Source organism: Anopheles coluzzii, chromosome 3, assembly GCF_943734685.1.
Source record: "Anopheles coluzzii chromosome 3, AcolN3, whole genome shotgun sequence".
NCBI classification, from domain to species: domain Eukaryota; kingdom Metazoa; phylum Arthropoda; class Insecta; order Diptera; family Culicidae; genus Anopheles; species Anopheles coluzzii.
Genome location: NC_064671.1, coordinates 13,328,117 through 13,352,936, shown reverse-complemented (window position 1 = coordinate 13,352,936; position 24,820 = coordinate 13,328,117). Strand labels below are relative to the sequence as shown.

The following is a 24,820-nucleotide window of genomic DNA, read 5'->3' as shown; positions in this document are numbered from 1 at the left end:
TCAAAAAGAGCATAAAATATTTCAAAGAATTAAAATATTTGCAAAACACACATGAAACTGTCAAATTTAGAGGAATCGCGTACTGCGAATTCGCGTATATTGAGTATCGCGCACTGCGGATAATTGCTTTATTCTTTTAGCGCATTCTAGGAAGCAGGAAGACATTCCATCGTAACTTCTCTATCGATTGCACACGTTCAGACGCCGGCAGTAATTGTCCAGCTCCACAATCTGCCGCTACCACCATATCAAGAACACGATAAAAATGCACCCAAAGCCATATGCAGCCACGGCTAACGTGTCGTTGCTTATGGCAACCGTACTACACGTGAGTCAAAAAGGTCGTCAAAAAAGGTGCTCGGTCAGCATAACGGTGGGGCACGAAATTGCCCTTAAAAAAACGCGTGTGTGCCGCTTTTGGTTTGTCGTGGTCGTGGTCGAGTGACCGGCCCGGGTAGGGAATGTTTTGTTTTGTTGCTACAACTGCATCTTCTACAACTGCCCCCCCCGTCTCCCCGCCACCACTTACACACAAACATCATTATTGTAAATCGATAGCCTTCGCGGTCGTACGATGGATCACAAATCGCGCGATCGTTGCAGGTGTTAGTCAGCAGATTGTAAGGTTGACGACGTTCGGGCCGATGACGAGTAACTTATCCACATGTTTTTTCTGCGTCTAACAATTAGCCCTTAGGACAGTGCGCTTAAGCTTCGATTATAGCGTAAAGTCATGACGTCACCATTTTTTTACACGACACGACCAGATACGTACACATGGGGGGAAGTGTTTGCTCAAACTGTGCTGAAGTGCGTGTAGAAGTAGAAACACAAAAAAAAACTACACAAACGAACACACGCGAAACGGGAACACAGCATCCGATGAGACAACTAGGATTGTGTGCTGCGGAGCGAAGGAAAAGAGTCGCGCGATTAGAAGAGGAACAACAGTAATAAAAAAATACCCTTACCAGTTTTGATGGAAGAAGCCGGCAGTGTCCCGGTGGTGTCGCAGTGTCGAAATGACCCAACCGTCGTCGTACTTCGCTTAGTCGTTTCGCGCATCCCACAACGCACACACACAGTTCGTACCGTCGTCGTCGTCGTCGTAGTCGGCTTTGGCGGGTTTTTTCGAAGGCGGCAACGCGCGTGTTGTTGCCGATTGCAGTAGTGTTTGTACGGGACTGTCCCGGCGTCGTTTTGTGGTTTGAAAAGGGAGGGGAAACAGTTTGTTGTGTGTTTTATTGTTCAGCTACCGTGAGGATTTATAGTTGAGAGCAAAAACCGAATCAGCTTTTCTACATTTGAAGCATTTGAACCAACCATAGTGTGTATATGTGTGTGTGTGTGTGCATGTGTCTATTGATCGTCCCTTAAACAGTTTGTGTTTCTAATCGTGTGGTTCCTCAAACGCAAACTCGCGCGAATCGCTGTACCACATTAAAAATATCGCCTTGCCCGCGAAAGCTATTTGAAGCCGCGTGCCTGCAGCGTCAACGCGCGAAGGCCACGAGGTCGTAGCTCGCGCCATACGCGCAGAAAAGAACAGGTAAGGCTTTTGTTGTGCTACTGGTATGGTAGGGCTTGCGGTTCGTGGACGTTAGAAGGAGTGAGTGAAAGAGTTCGGTCGCTCAAAACTGTGCCAACCGAACCAAAGGAGGAAGGGAACCATTTTTGGGCTCTTGTTTATCGCATTGTCTAGGCAGGCACTGGTATCTAACGCGTGCTCGGCGCAGGTTGCTACGAGAGACGAGATCGTAACCCATCTCCAAAAAAAAAAAAAACCCCTCCGTAGACTGAGAGTAAGAGAGGGACCATTTAGAAGAGAGAACCGAAGGTCAATAGATGCCTACTGAGCGTGGAGGATCTGTTGCTACTGCTACTGCCTATAGCGTTAAATATCCACACGCACCATGTGGGGTGAAGTGCGTGTTTTTTGTGTATGTGTGCGTGGTAAATGTTTGCAAATGGTAATGACCACGTTGTGCTGCTTGTCCAAAATCACGAGAGCCGCCGTCCAAAGGTCTAGTATTTTAGCAAATTTGATGATCATCAAGTTGGGGAAGCAACAAAAAATAAAAAAAAACATCCGTTTGCAACACACATGCTTTGTCGCGTAACTAACGATCTACGACGATGATGTTCTTATCACTGGTTTTTCCGGTTTTGTTTTTTTTCTTCCTCTCTACGCTTTCGTCACATTTGATTCCATGCTTTCTTTTTTACTTTCTTCCGGAAGGGCAATTTTAGGGGCTCGCCGGGTTTCAGGGAGACTGTGTGTAGCTGTGGCCAATGACCTCGAAAAAACCCGTTGGGTTTTGGTTTAATTTTGCTCGTTTTGTCCTCTAATTAAACACACATTTGTGTGCGAATGTTATGCCCTGTTGAAATGAGACATTTTGTCCATTTTATTGGATTTGCAAGGAGATAATTTATGAAGATTATGACATCGAAATAACGGAACGACGCTTGAAAACGTGCTCCGAACCAGCGCATGTGGTTTCATTTTAACAGTAAAATACAACAACAACAATGTTGCTAACATTGGGTGGCGTGGTTTACACAAGTGCAATGAAACTCCACTTTGCTGATGATACACTATAGGAAAGTTCCACACATTGTGGTGGGTAAAAAGTTTGCGTTACATTTTCATGCTTCGAACCATGAGGAAAAGCTTACATGAGTATCATGTATTTTGCTTTTAACAAGGCTTAATTGTTTTATGCTTCTATAATTCTTTTGTTTTAAACTTTATTTTTTATTGTATAGAGTAAAAACAAGCCCCATTTTTTTTTTAATTTAACACTGAAAAGAACAAAATTTCAACAAAAATGCGTACTAAAGGTATTTTTTTAATTATTTTTTTTCATTTATACGAGCTTTACCATTGCACTTAAATTAACTAACCAAGACGATACTATATTATTCTGGGCATACAAATATGGAACCCTTCGCTTTTATATGCTTGCAAATTAGTAAAAGTATGTACACGTTTACAAAAGGTTTACAGGTTAGGATAAGAGTAAGACGATATTTAAAAATGTTAAACATTAAAACAAAATTGGCCAAGCGCCTTTGAAAGCCCTTAAAGTTTAGGGTTTAATCCATCTTTAACTTGTAACAATTTGTATGCATTTGTATCTATTTTTTGTGATTTTTTTTTTTAAAATGAATCAAAATCGGTTCTTCCCACTACAAAACTTTTTTGTCCTACTCATCCTATTAATTATATTCTAGAGTGTTCTTTATATTTGACGCAAAAAAATGTTGATCTAATGGCTATCTATGACTAAGTAGTATGAGAGGGTGTCGGACGAGGCCATACGAGGTTTTTCTTGACTAATTATAGCGCAATAAAACATTACTTAGCGGGGTTTAAATATTGTATACATAATTTGTTTTACTGTCGTTCTCTCCTGTTTTATCTACTTAACTCATTTTTTCCCTTCCCCCCTCTAGACGGAGACGCCTAGTACTTTTGTAGAATTGTGGGCATCATTTTCTTAGTGATGCTATTAGCTAACAGATGGCGCTACTTCTACAAATCGATAGCGGAGCTGAGATTTTTTCGATTGGGTACTTATATTGTAAAATTTCTACGTTGCTTTAATAAAACTGCTCTGGGCTTAGAATCTGATTGAAAAACGGTATTGGTTCGGGATCAGTTCCAGGGCCGTTAAGAGTTTGGGATCAGGTGCTGTACCATTATTGGTTCGGGATTAAGTCCAATACGGGCATGTTATGCGCAAGATCAGTATGGGTTTGTTGCGATAAGTTTTAAAAACAATAAAAACAAAGTACAAGATCCATGGCCGGTATAGATGTAGGATCTATTACATGTTAATTGAGGGTTAAGCTTTAATTCCTGAACAGAACTGGAATTTGTGAGTCTTTGAATCTTGAAATTATCATGCATAGCCTTTCGGTGTTTAGAGATCATGTGTTATTAAAATGTTACATGTTCTTCATGCATTCCTTAATGAAGAATTGTACAATTGAAGCAAAATATTTTTAAGATCTTATAAACTACTACACATTCGTTGTTGCTTTTTATGGTAAAAGTATCTTTTCCTATTGCATATGAGCATACATTTTAAATTATATGTATCAAATGCACTCATCGGCAAGCACGTGCCAATAGATAATTGGCCATGTTTTGCTGTTGCAAAGCAACAATTACCCGCTGAAGACGTGCCCTCTCTTCGCATTGATAGTGTCAACCATTGTTCGGCAAAGATAACAGTTATGACCAATGAGACATTCCAATCATCGGATGATTCCTATCTCCGCCTCAGCTGCATATAGGGTGATGTGCGTAGTGGCGTGACGACAACAAAACAATAAACCAAAATATTTGTTTGCGTACCGATGGCATGGTGTGACGATTCCACTTCACACGCTTGATAAAAAAAGCTACTCCATAAATGACATGCAAAACGGCTGTTGAGGTCACACTAGCGAATCAAACGGTCGGTCACAAACTGCAATCGAGCTGCCCTTTAGTTGAGTCAAGTTCAAGTAGCATGTGGATCTCGGCCTCATTGCGAGCAACAGAATTGTTTTGCTGTTTTACAGATAAGCGCTCGGGTCGAGGGGGAAAAAGTGATTGCTTTCTAATCTCTCCCTAACCTTTGACGTGGCGGAGAGCAACCCAGCATCGAACTAGAGCAGCAGGAAGAGATGTGTTACATGATGATTCGTTCCGTTCCGGCATAGTGTGATTATGACTTTCTTGCGTACAGTGTTGTACATTTTATATCTCCTCACAACCCAGTGCCTTCGAAGTTAGGTTTTGTAGCTGTATTTTATGGGAATCCAAATAATATGCGGTCTGTACAATGATATGTTTGTTTGTTTGTTTTACGTTCGAGAAAATGCTGTATTATAGACTCGGTATCACACACGCTCGGAGAGAAGGTTTGTTTTTCTTTTTTTTGAAAGACACCACCATAAATTCAATTCCCAGCCGTAACAGCTTATTAACAACCCGAGGGGAAAGATAGGGACCCATCGGCGAATGGTTGTTGGAGCGATTAGAATTATCTTTACCCTTCGCGCGATAGTGCAGGGTTGCTTGCATGCGTAGTGGTATTGATTTATTATCTGGTACGGTTATTATCATAACCGGGCAAGGAGTTGGGTAAAAACACAACGTGTTTGGCGGGGTTTCGGGAGACACGAAGCACGAACGTCGCCGATGTATTGCTGTACGATGGGCGATCAATGAGTTTGAGTTGTTGGCTGACGTAATTGGAAGTACAGTAAGGCGATAAGACCCGATCGTAGATTGCCGATCGGTATCAAAGCAGCGTGGAGTAGTGGTGGGTCATATGTTTCAATTCACGACCCGTCCCGCAGGCGGGTGCTAGCCAGTCAGAATCGATTTTCACCCGTGGGTACAGCAGATGCGCTAGCTCGGAGTCGGAATCCAATCTGGCTCGTGGGTGTACCGAGTTCGGATCGACTCGAATGATCAGTAAGTGCAAGAAAGCCTAAGTGACTATGACCAGTTGGTGCAGCGAGTTTGGATCGGGTATTGACCTGACGACCGGCTATTCAATCGCTCGCTTAAGGATGGCACCACCCGGTAGCTTCGGTTGGACCCGCTCATCACTAGCTCGGAGTATTCAGTATGGTATAGTTGTGGGTTGATCTTCACGCGAGAGTGGAGCTGATATGAAAGATAGGTCAAAATAGATAGGAAGATAGGATATGGAAAATAAACTAAGTTTGTTCTTTTACTACATCATAACTTTAATTCAAATGAATTACAAGTGAATCACCATTTCATTTATGTATCTGATCGATTCAAAGCATTCTGGATCAAAGTTTTGAACATTCTGGATTTTCAATCAGGAACGGATGAATCTTTATGATTCTGAATTATACATTCTTGAGAGTTCATGATCCTGAACCATAAATATTCATGTGTTTATTATGATGAATCAGAAACCTTTAACTATTCATGATCCTGAATCATTCTTTTTAGGATTTAAAAGATTTCTAGCATCATCAGATTCTGAATTTCTGATTTTATTTTGTAAATGAGGTTGTATAGGAAATTAAAATTTCATTCGTAAATAATAGACCTATCCAACGTAATGATTTATAAATGTTTTTCAAAAACAAATTGTAAATAATAACATAAAAATGTTAAATTCCCCTAAAATAGATCACTGCAAGGAAACAAACTAAAATAATTTACAGAAATACAATGACCTTTCCTCAAATGAGAGCTAATCAGTTGAATGTGGCATGTTCTGTTTTCATTCCCAAATCAATTACTTAGAACGCATACAATACTGGCAGTAGTAGAGGTACAAAGGGCATTTTGTAGATTAGGGGACGGGGAAAAAACTTCTAGAGTTTCCTCCAGTCTTCGATTATCAGTTGTCTTTCCAACTCGTTTATATTTTTAAATACCGTCCCGTAAAAACAACTTGGTCACAAAAAAAGTCCTCCAACCCCGACAAACGCATCCGGGAGGTGATGTCTGCTCCAGGACGCATCCATGTTTGACCCCATGGACGGGTAAAAATAACCACTTTACCGGCCAGCCCAGAGGCACGACGGGCATGAAGCGTTTTCATTCCTAAACCGACGCCGACATGTATGCGTTATCAGGCCGCGAACCGGTGCAGCGATAGGTTGTTGCACGTTGTTGAACGGTGGTATTGGGGGGTTTGGCATGGCCCGGCAATGGTCCTTTTTATCAGCAAGCGCCATCGAACGGCGGTAGTACGGTAGAACCAGCACTGTGATAGATTGTGTTTAGTGTCGACGATGAAAAGGCGCTTTAGGCATGGTGTATTACCGGTTGGGGTCGCTATTTTGAGTTTGGTTTAGTAAGTTAGTGATTTCGAATAATATTTCCAAACTAATATAAAGTAAGATATGGCGAAGTTACCGTTATATGGCTCCAAATCACTACACTCAGAAGAAGTTGGTGTGCTACGTGTCGCTTGTGGAGGCTCAACATCAACGAAACACATAGTCTGTGACAGTTGAAGTGAGCTTATGTAAGTTAGTTGTTTAAACTGTATTTTAGTTGGTTTGATAATCTTCAAATGTGTCCAAAAAACCAACTTCTATACTACGTGTACAACGTGTCGCTCGCATAGGGTTCCCATATGAACGTAATGAAACGTCATCGGTGGCATATTTTTGGACCGGCGCGCACGCTACGATGCAACAAGGTGCCGAGGCTCGAGCTGCCATCGGTATCAGTGTACCTCGTCTCATTTTCCCCACCCGCTCCCATGACACGGGAAGGTCGAGGAGGACGCGGAACCAGCAATTGATGATTAGATTACCCGTTTCGACAGGCATTTCGGGATCGGGATCAGAGGCTGGCACTGGTGGTTTCGTGGCGAGATCGAACCGTGACCGGTGCTCAGTTCTGGCATAGCGTGCTCCGAGATCGCAGGTGAACGGTGAAAGTGGTGCGATTTGGCTGTAGTTTGGTGTGGTTGGCGTAGTATTCAGTGTTTTTTTTTGTTTCTGGTGAGTTTTGTGACGTCCACCAGGAGGTTGCATACGTGTTCGAAAGGCGGAGGAGAGTTTGTGACCATTGGAGTTCAGTCGCCGGACAAACGCATCGGGACGAGTGAGTGGTTATGATTTCTGGGCGAAATAATTGATGTGATAGTAGCACCATCATGGGATAAATGCTTCGGATCTTTATGTTTGATGAATTGAGATATCGTTTTTGGGCGGTTTTTGGAGCCTATTGCACGTTTTAATGGCAACGTTTGAGAAGCGTTTAGATGTTTTGATGGATCTTGTGTACAACAGTAACAATTAATAACTTCTACACTTTCCAATGAGTTGGTATCGTTGGTATCGAGATTTTATAGTATTGCCATCCTAGAGGTTATTGTGATCCCAAGAACATCCCAGAACTTCTCAATAAATAACGACTATGAATTTTGACAATTTTTCTGCTGATGTTTCAAAAAGGGCCCGCAGGCTCATATTGCAGATACTACCTTATCTCGTTTCAAGCTCGATAGCGCCTGTTCATTCAGAGTAACACGCAGCTGCAGGGAGATGAAGTTGTACTATCGCACAAACTGTTACGTAAACTGGAAACATCTCTCTCCCTCCCGTCCGATCAGCAGTCAAAAGAGCAAAGTTCAAGGTCCGGTGATCTCTGATAGTGACCACTCAAATTGTGTGCATTTTTGTTGCTATACGATGATATATGGTGTGCCTTTGTATGATTGTGTGTGTGTGTGCGTGTGTGCTCGTTTTGTACGATCATCTTATCCATGGATTTAGGATTAAATCATTTTTTCAGCAATAATAACTGGATCCTAAACACTTCCTATTGGAAATTGAGCTCCAATAGTAAACAGTTCAATTAAGCTAGTTCCGCTGTTGATTATCGTTAATGAGGGGTATTAAACCTGTCAACGATTGTGTTATCGGGTTTGTCACTGGACATTGGAGCACGAAGGTGACGGTGGTGGTGGTGCTGCTGCTATTGCTGCTCACCAAATTTTGGATACGCGTTTAGAGCATTGCACACACTTGTACACACTGAACATTAATGTTTTGATTAGTGGCACGCATTTTGCGTGTGCTACTGGATTGCTGCAACACCTTGGCCCGTCATCAGGCATTGTGATAAGCGTACAGCGGAGGGAACATGCGAGTACCTTGTCTACGTCGAAGGTAGAAGAGCAGCGATTGTTGACGGGTTTCCCAATTGCCAAAGCAGTGTGTGTGTTGGAATTGTGATTGGCTTTTTCATTCGACAATGTCAAGTCATCGTGGGGCGACGCTTTGTTTGATACGTTGAAGGCATTTCATATGAGGAAGTAGAAGGTTACCATGCATATAGAGTTCATTTGAAAAAAAGAAGCTTTGTACCAGACAAAAGGTACACGATGATCATCAGCTGATCGTTGAAACAATGTTAAATATAACCTGGAATAGTAATCCATAATTTTATTATAAAAAATATAGTTTATTTAATTTTGTTCGTAAACTGAAAACTGCTAACGATGATTGTCATGAATTTCCTCCGATTAACCAATAAAATGCATTCCGGTAATCGTCAGTTGGTTCGGTGATTAATTTGTATAGCTCTATAATGCATTGAACAGCCACCGCCCGGCCGTCATTACCTTGTTCAAGGATTAATATTATCTTTGCGGAAGTGTTTGCACAAAATACGTTCCCGTGCTCCAGGCGTTGGTGCTGCTACCGGTAATAAAAATGGAATTAAATACACGGCACACCAAATGATGATGCCTGATTGCATATGAAATGTGTATTGCCCGCAGGTGGGAAGAATGCATGTTTGCCGCTTCGCTAGCTGCATCAAGTAAACGGCTTTAATGCGTGCTGGCTGCGTGCAACACGAGTTTAACCATCTTTGCGTGGTTGCGTGAGCTTGAGAGAGGGGATACACAGCTCTCGTTCGTAGCACCAGCATTGTACCATAAATCCTGCTGCATATACGTGCAAATCCACCCAATAAAACGCGGGAATGATGGTGGTTGTTGATATGTAGCGATAGAATTCAAATGATTTGCTGTACAAAAATAGCTTCGAGCTTCACCGGGTGTCGCCAGCTGCATGCGCCCACTCCCCACCGCAATCGCTTATCGAGGGCTCTTATCGAGGGGCTTGGTTGCGCGGGATGAGATTGCTTAAATTGCACTGTCCATTTCTGTGCGAAGCAGATATGCGCGTACCTTTGGTTGCCAGCCGAGCAGGTGCAACAGCTGATGGGAAGATGGAGCCGCAGGCAGCACCAGGCAGCTGCCAAATGGTTCGCCAATCAATCGATTAAACGGGTGAAATTAATACAATTCAATTGCCGATTGAGAGCGCAGTGCAGTCGGTTGGGTTTGCGATTGCGTTATCGTGAACCGGGAAATAACGTCACGGGAAGCGGACACGGGAAGAAATATCCCGAGTGGCACGAGTGAGCAAGCGGGAGGGCAAGATTTTATTTTTGGCCGCTTGAATGATGTGTGAAATTTGGCCGATATGATGCTATCGGTGTTGGTTAAAAGTAGGTTCATAGACGGAAACATATTGGCTGGATCCTAAGACAATGGCAGCGGTAGTGCTACGTACTGTGATGATTTGTTGTTTACAGAAGGCTGAATGAACTGTTATGCTATATGCATTATTATAAATTATAATTTTTCTTGTCAGTCAGAAGTTTTGTCCAGAGCACGATTTCTCTTCCTCTTCAAATGGAATTCTTCTCCAGATGATTCCTGTTAATTATACTGGGGAGCTTCATTCATTCATTGTTTGAAATATGTGTGATGTGTTAAATTTAACACTAATCTAGTTAGTTCGTCCAAATAAGTTTGTCCTATATTCCAGAGGTACTTTAAAGGATTGCATACGGTTTTTAGGTTATGTCCCGTAGGTTATGTCCCGCACTGGAAATATTGATGCCAATAAATCAATAAACCAGGGCATGAATCCAAATCATTTTTGGAATCAATTGAAAAAAAAAAAATCGTTGGGAATCCCATGGATAATTGTAATTTTTTCCATCATTTTGTGAGAGAGTTTGTCTATTAGTTGGGAATTTTAAAAGTTCAAAGGTGAGATGACTTAATGTGATTGGTACGATAAATCGAGGGTCTGATTTTAACTATACTGTTGCAGTCATCATCCTCATTCCAGAGTGTGATCAATGTAATGTTGTTGCATTCTCTTGCACGCTTAATCTAAAACACTAAATTTGAAGAACATTAATGAAATTGAACAATATAATCACAATATCTAACAAACTCCTGCCAAGGTGCAAGATGCTGGAGCAGTTTCTCGATAAAACATCTAGATATCCTAGAACAAGTGCTTTTAAAGTGAGTCATGTAAGAAATGAGTACTCATTTGTTTTTAATAATGTATCCAATAATTTCCAGGCTTACCAGGGATGCAATATTACGGTTGAGACGTTAGCATTTGCCCAAACTTATTAAATCTATCGCCCATCTGGTATGTTTACCAATCACCGAAATTGCATCGAGCTTCTGCACGATATACCTGCAGTTCCGTTTGATTGATTCGTCCATCACATTTACTTTCTCGCATGGTGTCTTCCCTTCCCCTCAAGGGATGTTCGCTTTGATGAGGTTGGATGATTCTTTGAGAGATTACTTCGTACCGGCAAAGTCATAAAAATAGACCATCTCATCGATGCTGTAGCATCATGGGCAACGATGCACACCAAAACACAACATTCCTAATAGTCCTGAGGACACTTATCGTGCGCCGGTTTGCATCAGCACATGTAGGCACCGGCCGATGGAGTTGTGATGGAAAGTGCAGTAAAGAAATTACAGCTTCCATCATATGGTGTACGGTGTGCCATCCGGAAGTGATAGTATTCTCGGGCATTACTTTCGGCCCGGCCACGCCGTCGAGTGCTACAGCATTTTGGTAACTCGTTTTTCTTCTTGTTCTTTCCTCATCATCTTGTGCTACGGATAACGTTGTTGATGCTGCTGATGCTATGGCCCTTGTGCTGCTCCTATTCACAAACAGCTTATCCCATACGTATTGCAGCCATTTCAGTGGGTTATGGTGTATGGTCTGATGATGGCCGTAAGGAGGCAAAGTTTTCGGTTGTTTCGGGGTTGTTTCTCTCCCTCAACCTCGGCCAATCCAATCCACGACCTCTCAAACGTGGCTAAGAAATGGTCGAGCAGCAAGTTTGCGAAAGTCGAAGTTCGGCTTGCTTTGCCCCGAAGGCGGGTGCGGGCATACTGAATGGTGCTGCAGAATCTGTCGGTGCTCATAAATAGGGATTTTACGGTTTTACAATCGTGGCCCGGCATCCCCAGGGAGCGCATCGATGCTGCTGCCGAGCCACATTCCCGCCCTTTGCTTTGGTCGTGATGTGGCGCACCATGGCAAGTGCAAATATTGGCCGACTGCTGGACGACCGCATAGTACCAGCGCGTTGCATATGCTGCATTTTATCCTATTTTATCATCAAACGCGAAATACCGCCCAAGATGCTATCGGCGGAGAGTAACGGGAGAGCGTTTTCGGGGATGTTTTGCCCATTTTCGTGTACGAGTGGTTGGGATTTTTCGACAAAGTGTTTGAGAGAATCTCTCTTTATGTGTGTGTGTGTGTGTCAGGAGTGTACTCTGGTGCCCCATCGGTATCGGCACCTCGCTTCCCACCCCTCTCCATTGATTGCTTAAGGGGGGTTTTCAGTTCACTTTCGGGTTGAACCGGCGGTGCGGTATATCGCGTGGTTAGGATCTATCGTTGGCCACCGTTCCCCGCAAAAAAAAGAAAACCCATGACAAACTGTGTAACAAGAACTATTAGTCTTGGTTATGTCCTGTTCCGAATCGACGATGCATCATCATCGTACTCGAGTCTCCCCTTTCGAGTTTCTGTGGCTGTGGCGACTGATGTTTGAACCGAAACCAGGCAGCGTGCACTCTGGTGTCGGTGAAGTGTGCCATCAGTAGTCATCAGTTTCATCCATCGCATCCTCTCCACTTCTGGAGCTCTGGAGTCCTTAAGCTGTGCTCAAAATATTGTGCAATAACCCAGAATTGTGTTACCACGCTTTTTTTGTGTGAAAACCAATGTTGCTGTCTGCCCGTCCACGTTGTTCGCGTGTTTGAAGTGTTGAAGGTATTGCATGCTTTCTTTTTGCCGCCTCCACTTGCTTGGTGCTGTTGAATTTTGAGCTCAGTGAAATTGGGAATTCTAGTGGCAAACACTTCTGGCTGGAAAAACAGATAAAGTCCGATATGGCGACCATGTCCAAGGAGTGTCACAGCGCTGGTGTGTGGATTGTTTGCATGCAACGTGGTGCAACATGGCGCTGCTTCCGCTTCCTTTCTTATTTGGTTGGATTATCTGGTGCGCATCATCATGTATGTAATACCCTTGATACGTTGATGGTGATTACCCGTTATCAATCAAGCTCGCATGTCAGTTGTCGTATGTTTTTTTCTCTTTGAGGATGCACGTCACGTACTCTGCGTGGAACGTCTTCTCGTCAATGGCAACATGTGGTTGTGGTATGGATTTTGCACGATAAACAATGAAATAGAGAAGCTCTAATATGGCTACTGCAACGTACTATGAGCATAGCAGATGTTTTGTAAATTTAAAGCGCCATCTATCAAGCAACAGAACAAACAAGCATGCTAGTAGCGCTTAATAAGCTGTTATTAAACTTTCAACGTCAAATCATTTGTATTTCTCCTCGCAAACGCTTTCCCTTTACCATTAAATGACGTCAAATACGCGTCCTCCACCACATCCTCGTGACAGCAGCTCTCGCCCGATACATGACGATGCAAATATTGGAGCAATCGAATTAGCGTGTAATCGCGACGATTGAGCGTGATCGTTAGATAAAGACCCTTTTATGGTGTACTGCGCTATCGCATTAATAACCTCGCTGTATTGCATTAGATTGTGCTTTAGAAGTCAGTCCATGCTGTTTCGCTTCATTAACCGATTATTGCATTTTTTTCTTCTTCTTCTTTGCAGCCGCGTCGCGTCACACGCCAGCAGGTGATCGATTCCCAACTACCGCAACAGGCTTAGACAATGATGCCTGGACAGGAGGAGAATGGACGGATTCCGGCCGGGCCGACGGGCCGCATTCTGCCCGCCGACAGCTACACCTCGACCGATCCGGCCGTCCCGGTGAAGCTGCGCATCGCCAAGGAAGGGTTGGCCTCGCTCGACCCCCTGTCCGTGCCGGACCTGATGAACCGTACCGTGCGCGACCATCCCGACCATCCGGCGATGGTGTTCCGGAACGCGCAGAAACAGTGGCAAACCGTGACGTATCGCGAGTACCGCGAACGGGTCCACCATATGGCGAAGGTGTTTATCAAGCTCGGGCTGGAGCCGCACCACACCGTGGCGGTGCTGGCGTTCAACAGCCCGGAATGGTTCGTGTCCGAACTGTCGGCCATTCACGCCGGGTAAGCATTAGTAGGGCTTTTTTGGTGTGTGTGTGTTTGCTACTGTGTTCACACTAAAACATTCATTGGTACGTTTTTAATCCATTTTTTCCCCTGTCTATTTGCAGAGGTATCATCACCGGCGTGTACACGACCAACTCGGCCGAATCGGTACAGCACGTGCTGGAAAGCTCTCGGGCCCAGATCGTCGTGGTGGACGATGCGAAGCAAATGGAGAAAATCTGCTCCATTCGTCAGAACCTGCCGCACCTGAAAACCGTCATTCAAACGATGCCACCGTACGCACCGTACGTCAAGCGGGACGATGGCTTCTATCGTGTAAGTTTCAGTACCCTCCTCACACGCCACAGTGAAATTGAGTTTCCTGTGGCGTTTTTTCTTCTTTCACATTCACTTATCAACGTTCAGCACATGTATTCACAGGGACGTTTTTGAGGGGGTGTTTTTTTGTTGTCGCTTTGGTTTGGTTTGGTTTGGTCAGCAAGCTTTACGAATGCTTTGGCTCAAGTGACCAGTCAGCACCATTGGCCATTGGGGTTATGAGGGGCATTTTTTTTCGTCCCGTGCACGATATCTTTTATGGCGCGTTCAATGGTTTTGCATCCCTTTGCACACTCACTTCATTTGAGCCACGGGGAAACATCAAACGCCGCGTAGTGGGTGTAGTGTGATGGTGTGGTATGTATGTTTTTATATCAATTCAAGCACTCTTGTAAATCAACAGTTGCAATTGGCCTTTCGGGTCTGTATCGGGATCGGTGCTTTTTGTTTGGTCTCTCGCTTTCTCTCTCGCTTTCGCTAGGGTCAATTGAGTAATGAGTCAGTTGGATGTCTATCTTTTTTTGTTGTTGTAAATTATTGAAGTGTTACTGTGTTTTATCATATGCGTGTCGGTTGACCCCTTGAGCAATTCGATTCCCGTTTTAAAAACTGCCTGTTTTGTAACTTTATACAGCAACTTTTTTTTATCAGTGTTATAGAACATTGATTAAGCTAATGGGTAATAGCAATAGCACGCACCTTCCTTTCATTAACCAAATAGTAGTTTTGTTACTTTGATCACTTCCTGAATACACAGACAAACTCATAGGCCTCGATTGAATATAATATATCGTTGAACTATCGTTTAACGATTATGCTTAAATGATGTACTTTTTAAGCTTTACTGATTTCTACTTGATTTGGGTTGAAAAATTATAATACTAAAGTATTTTTTTATCATAAAAATCAATACAAATCAGAACGGAATATGCCTACCTATCTTTGGACGTTTTGGATGCGTCGTTGACAAAGAATCTCCTACGAAGACGGGTTTTGTATACTAAACAAGATGATGTTATAGTCGGACAAAACAATATTAGTCAATATATGCTATGTCTAGAGGCATTTTTCCCATTTGATCGTTATTAGGAATTATCGTTACAATACTGTCGAATATACAACCACCAGCCGAATGCCTTTTTTCGATATGTTTTCGTTTTTCATAAGCACTGTTAACATTAAATCCATTCGATTGGATTTAAAAAGAGGGTTGTGAAACACTGTTTTAATAGTGCGTTAGTGCACATTTAGTCGAAGATGGTGTTGGATAATGTTGTAACAAAAAAAGGGGTTTTATTTGTGTGTAATTGATGCATTTTACTATGTTTGACAATGGTTGGATTCATTTATTTTTTATTATTACTTATTAAAATGTTACATGCATGCCTATTAAAGACGCTAGAAACATCTCAAGAAACCGAATTTCACTTTATTATCAGAGTAAAACTTAAATTTTCTTTTTTAAGTTTTGTTTAAAACTTTGAAGGATGAAATACAATATCATTAATTACAAATATTTAAAGATTTCCATAAAACTATGAAACCAGACGGTGTTCGAAAAGATATTTTAGTGTCGCATAATAATTCATAAATTTATTGATTTTGTACTATTTTAATTTTGATATTGATTGATCATTTGAACTTATATCGTTTAGCAAATCCTTTGATGTGCTTACTGTAGTGGAAATAAAAATAAGTATGTTTCCCATGAAAAAAAACACACACACATATTCACTTCGCAAAGGAATCGCAAATGACAGTGAGGTGTTTTCAATTCAATTAGAATATTATTGGATTTTCCATTATCAACCTGTGGTGTGTGTGGGGTGTCAGAACGCTTCGAGAGCTGGTGGACATAATATCAAAGGGTACAATCCTAGGGGAAGCAACAACAACAACAAAAAAGCTCGTATCAAATTATATCGAAATTTCCACCGCTGTTTTTTTCTCTCTCTCTCTCTCCCATTTCCCATGGGAGTGTAGCGTGTGAAAAAAGAATGGATAATAGCTTTCATCTGCTTTATCGGCGTGTTGAGGAAAAAATAAAGAGGAAAGCAAGTTTTTTGTTTCTGCTCACTGTCCTCCACCGCGCTCTCGCTTTACTCCCCATTGCACGGGCAATGAGAGAACCAATCGGTAAAATCCGCATTAAAATTCATTCCGCTAGCAAAACGTGCCGTGGAGGGGTCTTTTTTTGTATTAACCTGCAGGCAAATAGTACTGGCCGGGGACTGGGACGGTAAACGGAAGCGAAATTGCACCGTGCACGAATTTGCACATCACACCGCCGGCGGGGGTCCTCTCTGCACTGAAAGGTGTAGAAATTAGCAAAAAGCAAACACAAAATGCTGCGAATTGGATGAAATTAGCAAAATGGCACCAGAAGAAGTGGCAGAATAGCTCTAGCAGGAGGGAAAAAATGCTTTAACTAATTGCAGATTGGGATCATTTTAATGAGTGGGCGAGGGCTTTCGTGTACCGTGCTTTTCTTGTTTTCCCGATGAAACTAATGAATAGTGAGCAGGTTTTGCAATGCAAAGGTTAGGAGGTTCAGTTTCTTAAATGATGTGTTATTTAATGGAAAACGAATGAAGGGCTCAGTGTGCCATTCTATGATCAAGGGGATATTATTTAAATTGAAATTGATAACGATATGGTTATGTAAGCTTCCAGCCAACCTTAAAGTATCGTTTTTTTGTTGTTACTTTTTTGCTTGACCTTTTTTAATTATCACTTTTCCTGAACTCATTTCGAAACCATTAGAAAAACGCTAACCTTTGGTTAAACTAAGCGCCTCCTCTTGCTAGGGTCACTGGACTGGTAGGAAAAACCATCACAAAAAATCACATCGATCGGATCGGCAAAGCTCAAAAGCAGCTGCAAAAGAAAAAAAAAAACAAACCTGCAACTACAACATCATTAATCATGCTACCATAAGCCGGCTACGGTTAAACCTAAGCCATCTCTCCTGCCTAACGTTCCTAAAAGCGGACGGTTTCTGTGTGAGAAACGCCATGCGGGAAAGTGGAAAGCGAAACATTAACGATGATGACACCTGCGATGCGACGCACTTTGACTATCTGCAGTACCGCCGTACAGCCGTATAATGGCGTCATATAAACGGGATCCTTTACGCCAACAACTTGTCCATCGATCTCTTTACCCCAGTGCCGCGCGTGTATGCGTCAAGCGCGTGTTGTTGCTAACCGTGTGAGGTGATTTTTCTTTTGCGCTCTCCCATTTTACTTCCTTTTAAAGAAGGTCGATAAAGTACAGGGGTTCGTGTGTGTTTCTTTTTATTCCTTCTTTCATTTGCTATCATCACCACGACCAGCAACACCACCATCACCAACCATGCGGTGGCATGTGGTTCTTTCTTCGGGGTGGAGGAGGCGGTTACATCGGTTCGACATATTCTCACTTGTCATTTCACTTTCGATTGCCCCACCGGGTGTAGGGCGAGGGCGAAATCTCGTGCTGCTCAAACTGCTGCAAACTCAACATTGTCGCATCATCATCAGCATCATCGGCAGCCACAGTGTGGAGGGGATGATCGAAGCCCGCCGTTGGTTGGGAGTGAGACACAGCATTTCTGTGCCTTAAAAATCTACCATTGGAGAGAACATTATTTCACACGGACGCCCCAGTTCCGAACGGCTTCCGTCCCATGTGTACAAACCGGCTGCAGGCTTGATTCCATATTGCTTCTACACTTGCCCCTGGGAAGCTGTGGAGACGCGCACGGATCCCTTACCATTTTCCAGCGCGAACTAACCAAAGCGTTCCAATGTATCATAAATAATCGGACCAAATAAATCACACCATCGCCTTCTTCCGCTTTGCGGCCGGCGAGCGCACTGGTAGAGAGAAACATTTTCGACAGCAAATTGCTACCAATTCATGGCAGCAGGAAGTAGTGTAGCAGGACCTCCCCCGAACGACGAGCCGTTGCAACCGGCGTTTTCTTAGTGCGGTAGAACTCCACGACCTGTACCGATCCAATCAAGTTCCAATTTTGTGGCCAAACGATGGGACTTCTGGGAGGGGGGGAATGTGTCGATGGGTGAGGGATGTTTTCGACTGCCTTTGAAGGATGGAATATGCTGGTTGGTGGTTGGTTTGGATACAAATAGTCAATTTTCTTCAGCATATGATTGATATGTTTGGGTACCTTGCGTGTGCGCGTTTGTAGCCGGCGTGCTGGGTATTTGTAGGGAAGCATGAATTCATCATACTGCAGAGTGCTGCGCTAGTTGAAGGACAAAATAACACTTGAATGTCCTGACTTGAGGAAGTTTCCATTTTCCATTTTGCGAAACACACGCTCTCTCTATATCTCAATATTTTGATTATCCTCAAGATTGTAGCCGGTAATACCGGTTGCGAGAAGTAAGGAAAGATGGGGCAGTATGCCCATGCTAATAATGAAATGGCTATTTCTGATGCCCCTAGTGACATTTGCTCGAAATTGTTTTTTTTCCATATCTGCTCGATTAGTACTCGTTACGCCTGAAATTGTGGATTTATGAGTGATCAACTCTGTTGTAAGCGCCAAGATTTGGTGTGTTCGTAAATTAAACTTTCTTCAATCGATGGACGATGCCGTCGTGCTCATTTTACATTCATAGCTTTGTTTTTTTGATGAAAAACGTAAGCAAATTTTGTGTGACGTCATTTTCAGAAAAATCTGTATTATTTAAGTATAAAATGACTATATGACCAACGGTAACGATAGGAAACATAATTTCCGAGTGAATCTAGAAGAAAGCAACGAAAAAGCCGCATCACAGTTGATTTTAAAAGTCTTATTCTAAATTCCCTTAACTGGTGCAGTTTAAGGGAAGCTAAAGGCTCCAGTTTAATGGAATTTGCTCGAATTCTTGGTTATTCGTGCTCGAAAATGTCAATTGGGTCAGACCATCAGTTTGAAACGAGTTTCAAACATATTTGTTAGAAGTGGTGGAACATATTCTGCTTCTGATGTGCCATGGAATCTTGTGGATAGTCCTTGCCCATCAAATGATAGTAAGTTTCTCTGGTTATAAAAGACCAATGCGTTTAACATCAATTCAAGTATTTCATACAGTCAGGCAATATCAGTTTTGTTTGTCTTTTTGCTATTCTTGTAATTTTCATGTTTATTTATGGAAAAAAACTTATCTTTTGCCTAATTATATATTGCTATGTGTCTTTTTCGTTTTTGTATTTTTACTTTATGAATATATTACTTTTAGTTACCAAAGTTCAATGCACACAAAGTATCTAAATTGCACCCAATAGACCACTTGACAGATCTTTAAGAAAATTGTATGATTCTACACATCAATTGTCAAATGCAAAAAAAATCCTTTCAGTTGATTTTTAAAAATCTTTCAAAATCAAACAAACTTGTATACGTCAGTCATAGTCGTATAAAATTAAAAAATCTAATGGCACAAACCATCCAATTCAAGTGGAACTACACAAAAAATAGGTTTATTTAGAAGAAAACAGCCAAATTCGACATTCTCCATACGTTATTATTTCGATAGGAAATGTGTTTTGGGGTTCAGAAATTTCCCCAGAAATGATTAACTTTCTTTCCACTTTTCACTTTCGTTTTTTAATCCACTTTTTCATTTTAATAGTAAAAATAGGTAGAAGAATAGCATAAGTCTGATGACTCAAAATGTGCATCAGGAACATCAATTGATATTATTTAACGGATAAAAAAACATTTTAGACCAAACAAGCGTGTGAATTATTTGAACACACGTACCGAATGATGCTATTAAAGGTCCTCTTTTTCGACTTCTTCCCTTCCCTTCTTGTTTGAATCGCGTAGATGATGATGGGAAGAAATGATTCTGCACTGCATGGAAGTCAAAGCTTCACCCCACATAAACCGACCGAGAACATGCTTTTCCACCTCATGCGGGTTCTGTTCTGTTGGCTCTAATAAAAAGGGGGGATACCACATAACGATACGACTTCGCTTGTGTCGAAACAAAGCACGGAAAACAAAGCAATCTTTAAAGTATCTACGGAACGGGGAACCCGGTTCCTTTACCCCTTTAGAAGATGGCTTCTGTATCCCTCCTTTTCCTCCCTGATTTTCATCGAAAGGACTCGTGGGTTAACCATACCATCGATTGCATTGCGGAAGTTGTCAATTGTCTCGTGGGAATTGCTAATGAAAGAAGGCAAATAGGGAGAACAAAAAAACCAGCCGAATACGAAAAAAAAACGGCGATTGCTTGAACTTGCAACGCGTGCGAGTGGCTGTGTTTGCACAAGACAATTTCCACTTCAGGACACGTTTTCTTCCTGCCAGCACAAACAAACGGCAAAGGCAACGAAGGCAAGGCATTCGTGGGTGTTATTTTTTTTCCTTCACCAAGCCCACCAAAATTGCGCCTCAAAATGACTTCATGCCAGGTCGTGACTGGACTGCGGACACGAATCACCAATCTGTGGTTGCGCATAACCGGTCCACGGCTCCCAACTTCCGATTTCGGAAGAAAATAGGTGAAATGGTTTCGTTTTTTTCTCACTTTTAACGATCTACATTCTCCTTTGCTGGGCTATGAGTGTGGAAAGAACTCATTCTGTTTGGCAGATGAAGATGTCCCGTTCCATCCCCACTGTGACAAACCGCACCGCAAACGATGTGTGATTACGTTACGGGACATTTGGCCAAAATTGCTCTATTTCTATCTTCGGGGTGGTTTAATTCCTTAGATGGCACTTTAATTTACTGCTCCCGCAATTTAACTCACCATTAAAAGATTATTTTTAAAACAATTTTAAAGCAATACAATACTCTAACCTTTTCCGTTTCTTTTCATGTTTATTGCAGTGGTCGGAGCTGGAAGAAATGAACGTTGATGATGTGGAGGAAGAGTTTAACAGACGCCTTGCCAACATCGCCATCAATCAATGCTGCTGTCTGGTGTACACGGTAAGGGAGAAACTCTTTCCTGTTCGAACCAACGCTGCGAAAAGTGTGCAGCACCATGGCTAAATTCGCTTCCCATTGTTTCCTCTCCCTCCAGTCCGGTACGGTAGGCAATCCGAAGGGTGTCATGCTCAGCCACGATAACTTCACCTGGGACTCGTACGCAATCGGCAAGCGGCTGCACCAGATACGGTACGCCGAGGAGGTGCTCGTGTCCTTCCTGCCGCTCAGCCACGTCGCCGCCCAGATGGTGGACATCTTCCTGACGCTGCAGTTCGCCTGCACCGTGTACTTCGCCGACAAGGATGCGATGAAGGGCACGCTGCTCCACACGCTGCAGGAGGCGAAACCGACGCGCATGCTGGCGGTGCCGCGCGTGTACGAGAAGATCCAGGAGAAGATGCTCGCGATCGGTGCCCAGAGCGGGGCGGCCAAGAAGCTGGTGGCCGGCTGGGCGAAGAGTGTAACGCTGCAGCACCATCTGGACGCCATGGAAGGGTGCGTGTGGGATAGTTTTAGTTTTTTTACAACATTGTGTTAACGCTCCGTTTCGCTCTCTGTCCACAGCAAACCGACCAACTCGTGGCAGTACCGTCTGGTGAAAAACTACATCCTGTCGAAGGTGAAGGATGCGCTCGGGTTTAGCCGCTGCCTAACGCTGGCAACGGCCGCCGCACCGATGGACCGGGAGACGAAGAAGTACTTCATGAGCCTGGATCTGCCGATCATGGAAGCGTTCGGCATGTCGGAAACGTCCGGTGCGCACTCGCTAACCGCACCCGATAGCTACAACTTTGACACGATCGGCAAACCGCTCGGCGGCTGTGAGACGAAAATCGACAAACCGGACGAGCGAGGGCACGGTGAAATCTGCATGCGCGGTCGCCACGTACTGATGGGCTACATTGGCGAGGAGGGCAAAACGCGCGAAGCCGTCGACGACGATGGATGGATGCATTCGGGCGATGTGGGATACCTGGACGAGGCAGGCTTCATGTACATTACGGGACGCATCAAGGTATGTGGGGAGATTCGAGTAGTTTAAACCTTTTGCGGTTTGCTAATCGCTCCCTTTTTGTTGGTTTGCTGGCTCTCCACAGGAACTTATCATCACTGCGGGCGGTGAAAACATCCCGCCGGTGCACGTGGAGAATCTCGTGAAGAATGAGCTGCCGTACGTGAGCAATGCGTTCCTGGTGGGCGATAAGCGCAAGTTCCTGACCATGCTGATCACGCTCAAAACGCAGATGAACCTCGACAGCGGCGAACCGAAGGACGAACTGACGCCGGAAACGATCGCCGCGCTGAAGGAGCTCGGCGTGGAGTACGGCAAGCTGAGCGAGATCCATGCAGCTGGTCCCTGTCCGAAGGTAGCGTGTTGTTTTTTGGGTTATTGGGTGACTTGTTCGACCCAGCCGTTCTTAGGAGCTGGCGTCACAAAATGTGATTGATTAATTGAGCTCCGTCGCTTTGTCGTTTTTTCACAGGTGCTGAAAGCACTCCAGGAGGGAATCGATCGTGCCAACCAGAAAGCCATCTCGAACGCACAGAAGATTCAAAAGTTTGCCCTACTGAAGTCTGACTTTTCCGTGCCTGGCGGCGAGCTAGGTACGTCCCCGGATGCTGCCAACCCTACCCAGTGAGCTATTTTTACTAAAACTTTTTTCCTTTCTTTTCTTCTCTCTCTCTCTGTTTCTTCCATCTCCATCCCACCCGCGCAGGCCCTACGTTGAAGATCAAACGTAACGTTGTGGCGGAAAAGAACAAGGACATTATTGAAAAGTTCTACGCATAGAAACAAAGCCCGGCGCTTAAATTCGGTTTATCGACTTTTGCGAAACAAGTTGTGCAATGTATGCTAAGTTTTCTTTCGTTATCGGTTTTGTTTTGCGAAGCGTACCGGGGCGTTCGCTTCCGCACACACACGCAACCCTCTCCGAACCGCACCCAGAACCGCACGAGACCATTCGGTGAGGGGGTGTGCGTGCGCTTAGTGGTTTAGTGGTAACATGTTTTGCAAAATGTTTCCTTGCTTCTTTGCAATTGATATCGTTTAAGAGTATCGTAGATAGTGTGAAAAACACGGACGGACACACACACACAGATATATAACAAAATTATGTAAGCATTCTGCATATTTCTGCGCTGTTTTTTTGTGGCATTGCGGAAAGCGGAACACGATGGGACTGGTGCGACACTATTAGAACGGTATGGCGGGTGCTAAAAAAGCCACGCTAGCCGCTACACACGCGCGCGCGCGTGTAGCGTGATTGTTTAGCATTAACGTTTTAGCCCCAGCGCTAAACAATAATTTCCGATAAGTTTGTTACCACATTTGTTTTTTTTTGTTTTCTCCTCATCCCCTACTCGTAAGTTGTTTGGTGATATTATGTAGAGTTGTTTACGCCCGGAGGTGATGCAAATCGAGAGTGAACGCATAGTGCCAGACGCAATGAGCGAACGAATGGGCGAACGAAGCGTAGTGGTTGTAGCAGTTGTCCCTACTTTCGTCCCTTGTTGTAATACTATTATGTACAAAGAAGCCGTTCCCGGACGATGTATCGCGCGTAATGTCAAGTTAGGCCCAGTGGTTAGTTTGCGCTCCGATACGTTCAATCGATACAGCGACTGGAGATGGGAAGGACAATTGCGCTCAACGCACGGACGGCTTCGCTGTAAATAGATGACCTGTTCGTGTAGGCTTTCTTAATCGTCTAGGGAGCGCCACGATTCGTACGAAAAGAGGAATAAAAATCCCAAACACCGACCGGGTTTGTTTTGTAAGACTAGAAAATAGATTATTGTAATATACATCATGAGTGCGCAACCGAAATGGAATCTTCCGAAATGCTAGATCGATCGACTTTAACCTCGCCGGTGATAAGCGGGACGTCTTATTTCCCCTCGTCGATTTCTGTCCTTCCGTCTGTACCCAACTGGATGGTATTTGCCGTTTCGGATCTGGTTGATTTATCACTTAAAGGTATCTTCGCTCTCGGGAGCGGGGCGAAAAATTCTTCTTCAAATCCTCTCGTTTAAAGCAGTGTAGCCTAGATATATTGCTCTACATTCACTGTACAATGCTTGGCGGCATCTAATAGATTGTGCTCTCTGGTCCCGGCAATAGTAAAGCGAAGAATGTCCTAGATGTAAGGGGGACTTCCTCTTGCCTAGAGGCAAACGTATTTTAAAGCGCCTGCTCGGGTTTCTTTGCTCAAGTACAAAGTGATAAGCGACAAAAGAAAAGCAAAAAAACCCTCACCCTTTACCCTATCGACGTTTCGGGAAAGGGTCGGAAATCGGAAAGTTGTAGCGGAAACAAGTTGGCGAAGATTTTATAAGCGGCCGATACTATCTCGCTGGGACATCAGGATAACTTTGTGGGACTTTTGAGGTAAGGGGGGAGGTGTGGCACAAGACGGCAGTTTGACTTTTTGATTTTAATTTAATTTTTACTTTCCAATTACCCGAAGGCTGGCGCTGGATCAAGCGGGAGGGAGTGAGAGCGGTTCCGAATCTTCTGCGGCGCTGTGGTTGATTTGAAACGAGTGCAAAATCTCCCCCATCGACCACGGCCACTGTTAGAGCGTTGTGGTGTAGCGTTGATTAAGAA

General features: G+C 43.6%; 1 protein-coding gene and 1 long non-coding RNA gene across 6 annotated transcripts in view; one reads left to right on the top strand and one right to left on the bottom strand.

Annotated features, from left to right (window-relative positions):
* The window catches only part of LOC125907550 (uncharacterized), a 275,982-nt gene that overhangs the window by 107,045 nt on the left and 144,117 nt on the right, over nucleotides 1–24,820 (bottom strand). The gene's annotated exons all lie outside the window — the stretch shown is intronic.
* Nucleotides 6,739–24,001, top strand: LOC120954861 (very long-chain-fatty-acid--CoA ligase bubblegum). Of its 4 annotated transcripts, none has more exons than XM_040375138.2 (9): nucleotides 6,739–6,845; nucleotides 13,507–13,949; nucleotides 14,057–14,267; nucleotides 21,109–21,210; nucleotides 21,305–21,705; nucleotides 21,775–22,225; nucleotides 22,308–22,577; nucleotides 22,695–22,815; nucleotides 22,929–24,001. In XM_040375138.2, the coding sequence occupies exons 2-9, from the start codon at nucleotides 13,567–13,569 to the stop codon at nucleotides 23,000–23,002; spliced, it is 2,013 nt and encodes a 670-aa protein (XP_040231072.2). In that variant the 5' UTR covers nucleotides 6,739–6,845; nucleotides 13,507–13,566; the 3' UTR covers nucleotides 23,003–24,001. The 4 variants fall into 4 exon arrangements, with proteins under 4 accessions (XP_040231072.2, XP_040231073.2, XP_040231069.2 ...); XM_040375139.2 differs by having other exon boundaries at nucleotides 6,758–6,849; XM_040375135.2 differs by lacking the exon at nucleotides 6,739–6,845 and adding an exon at nucleotides 7,347–7,503.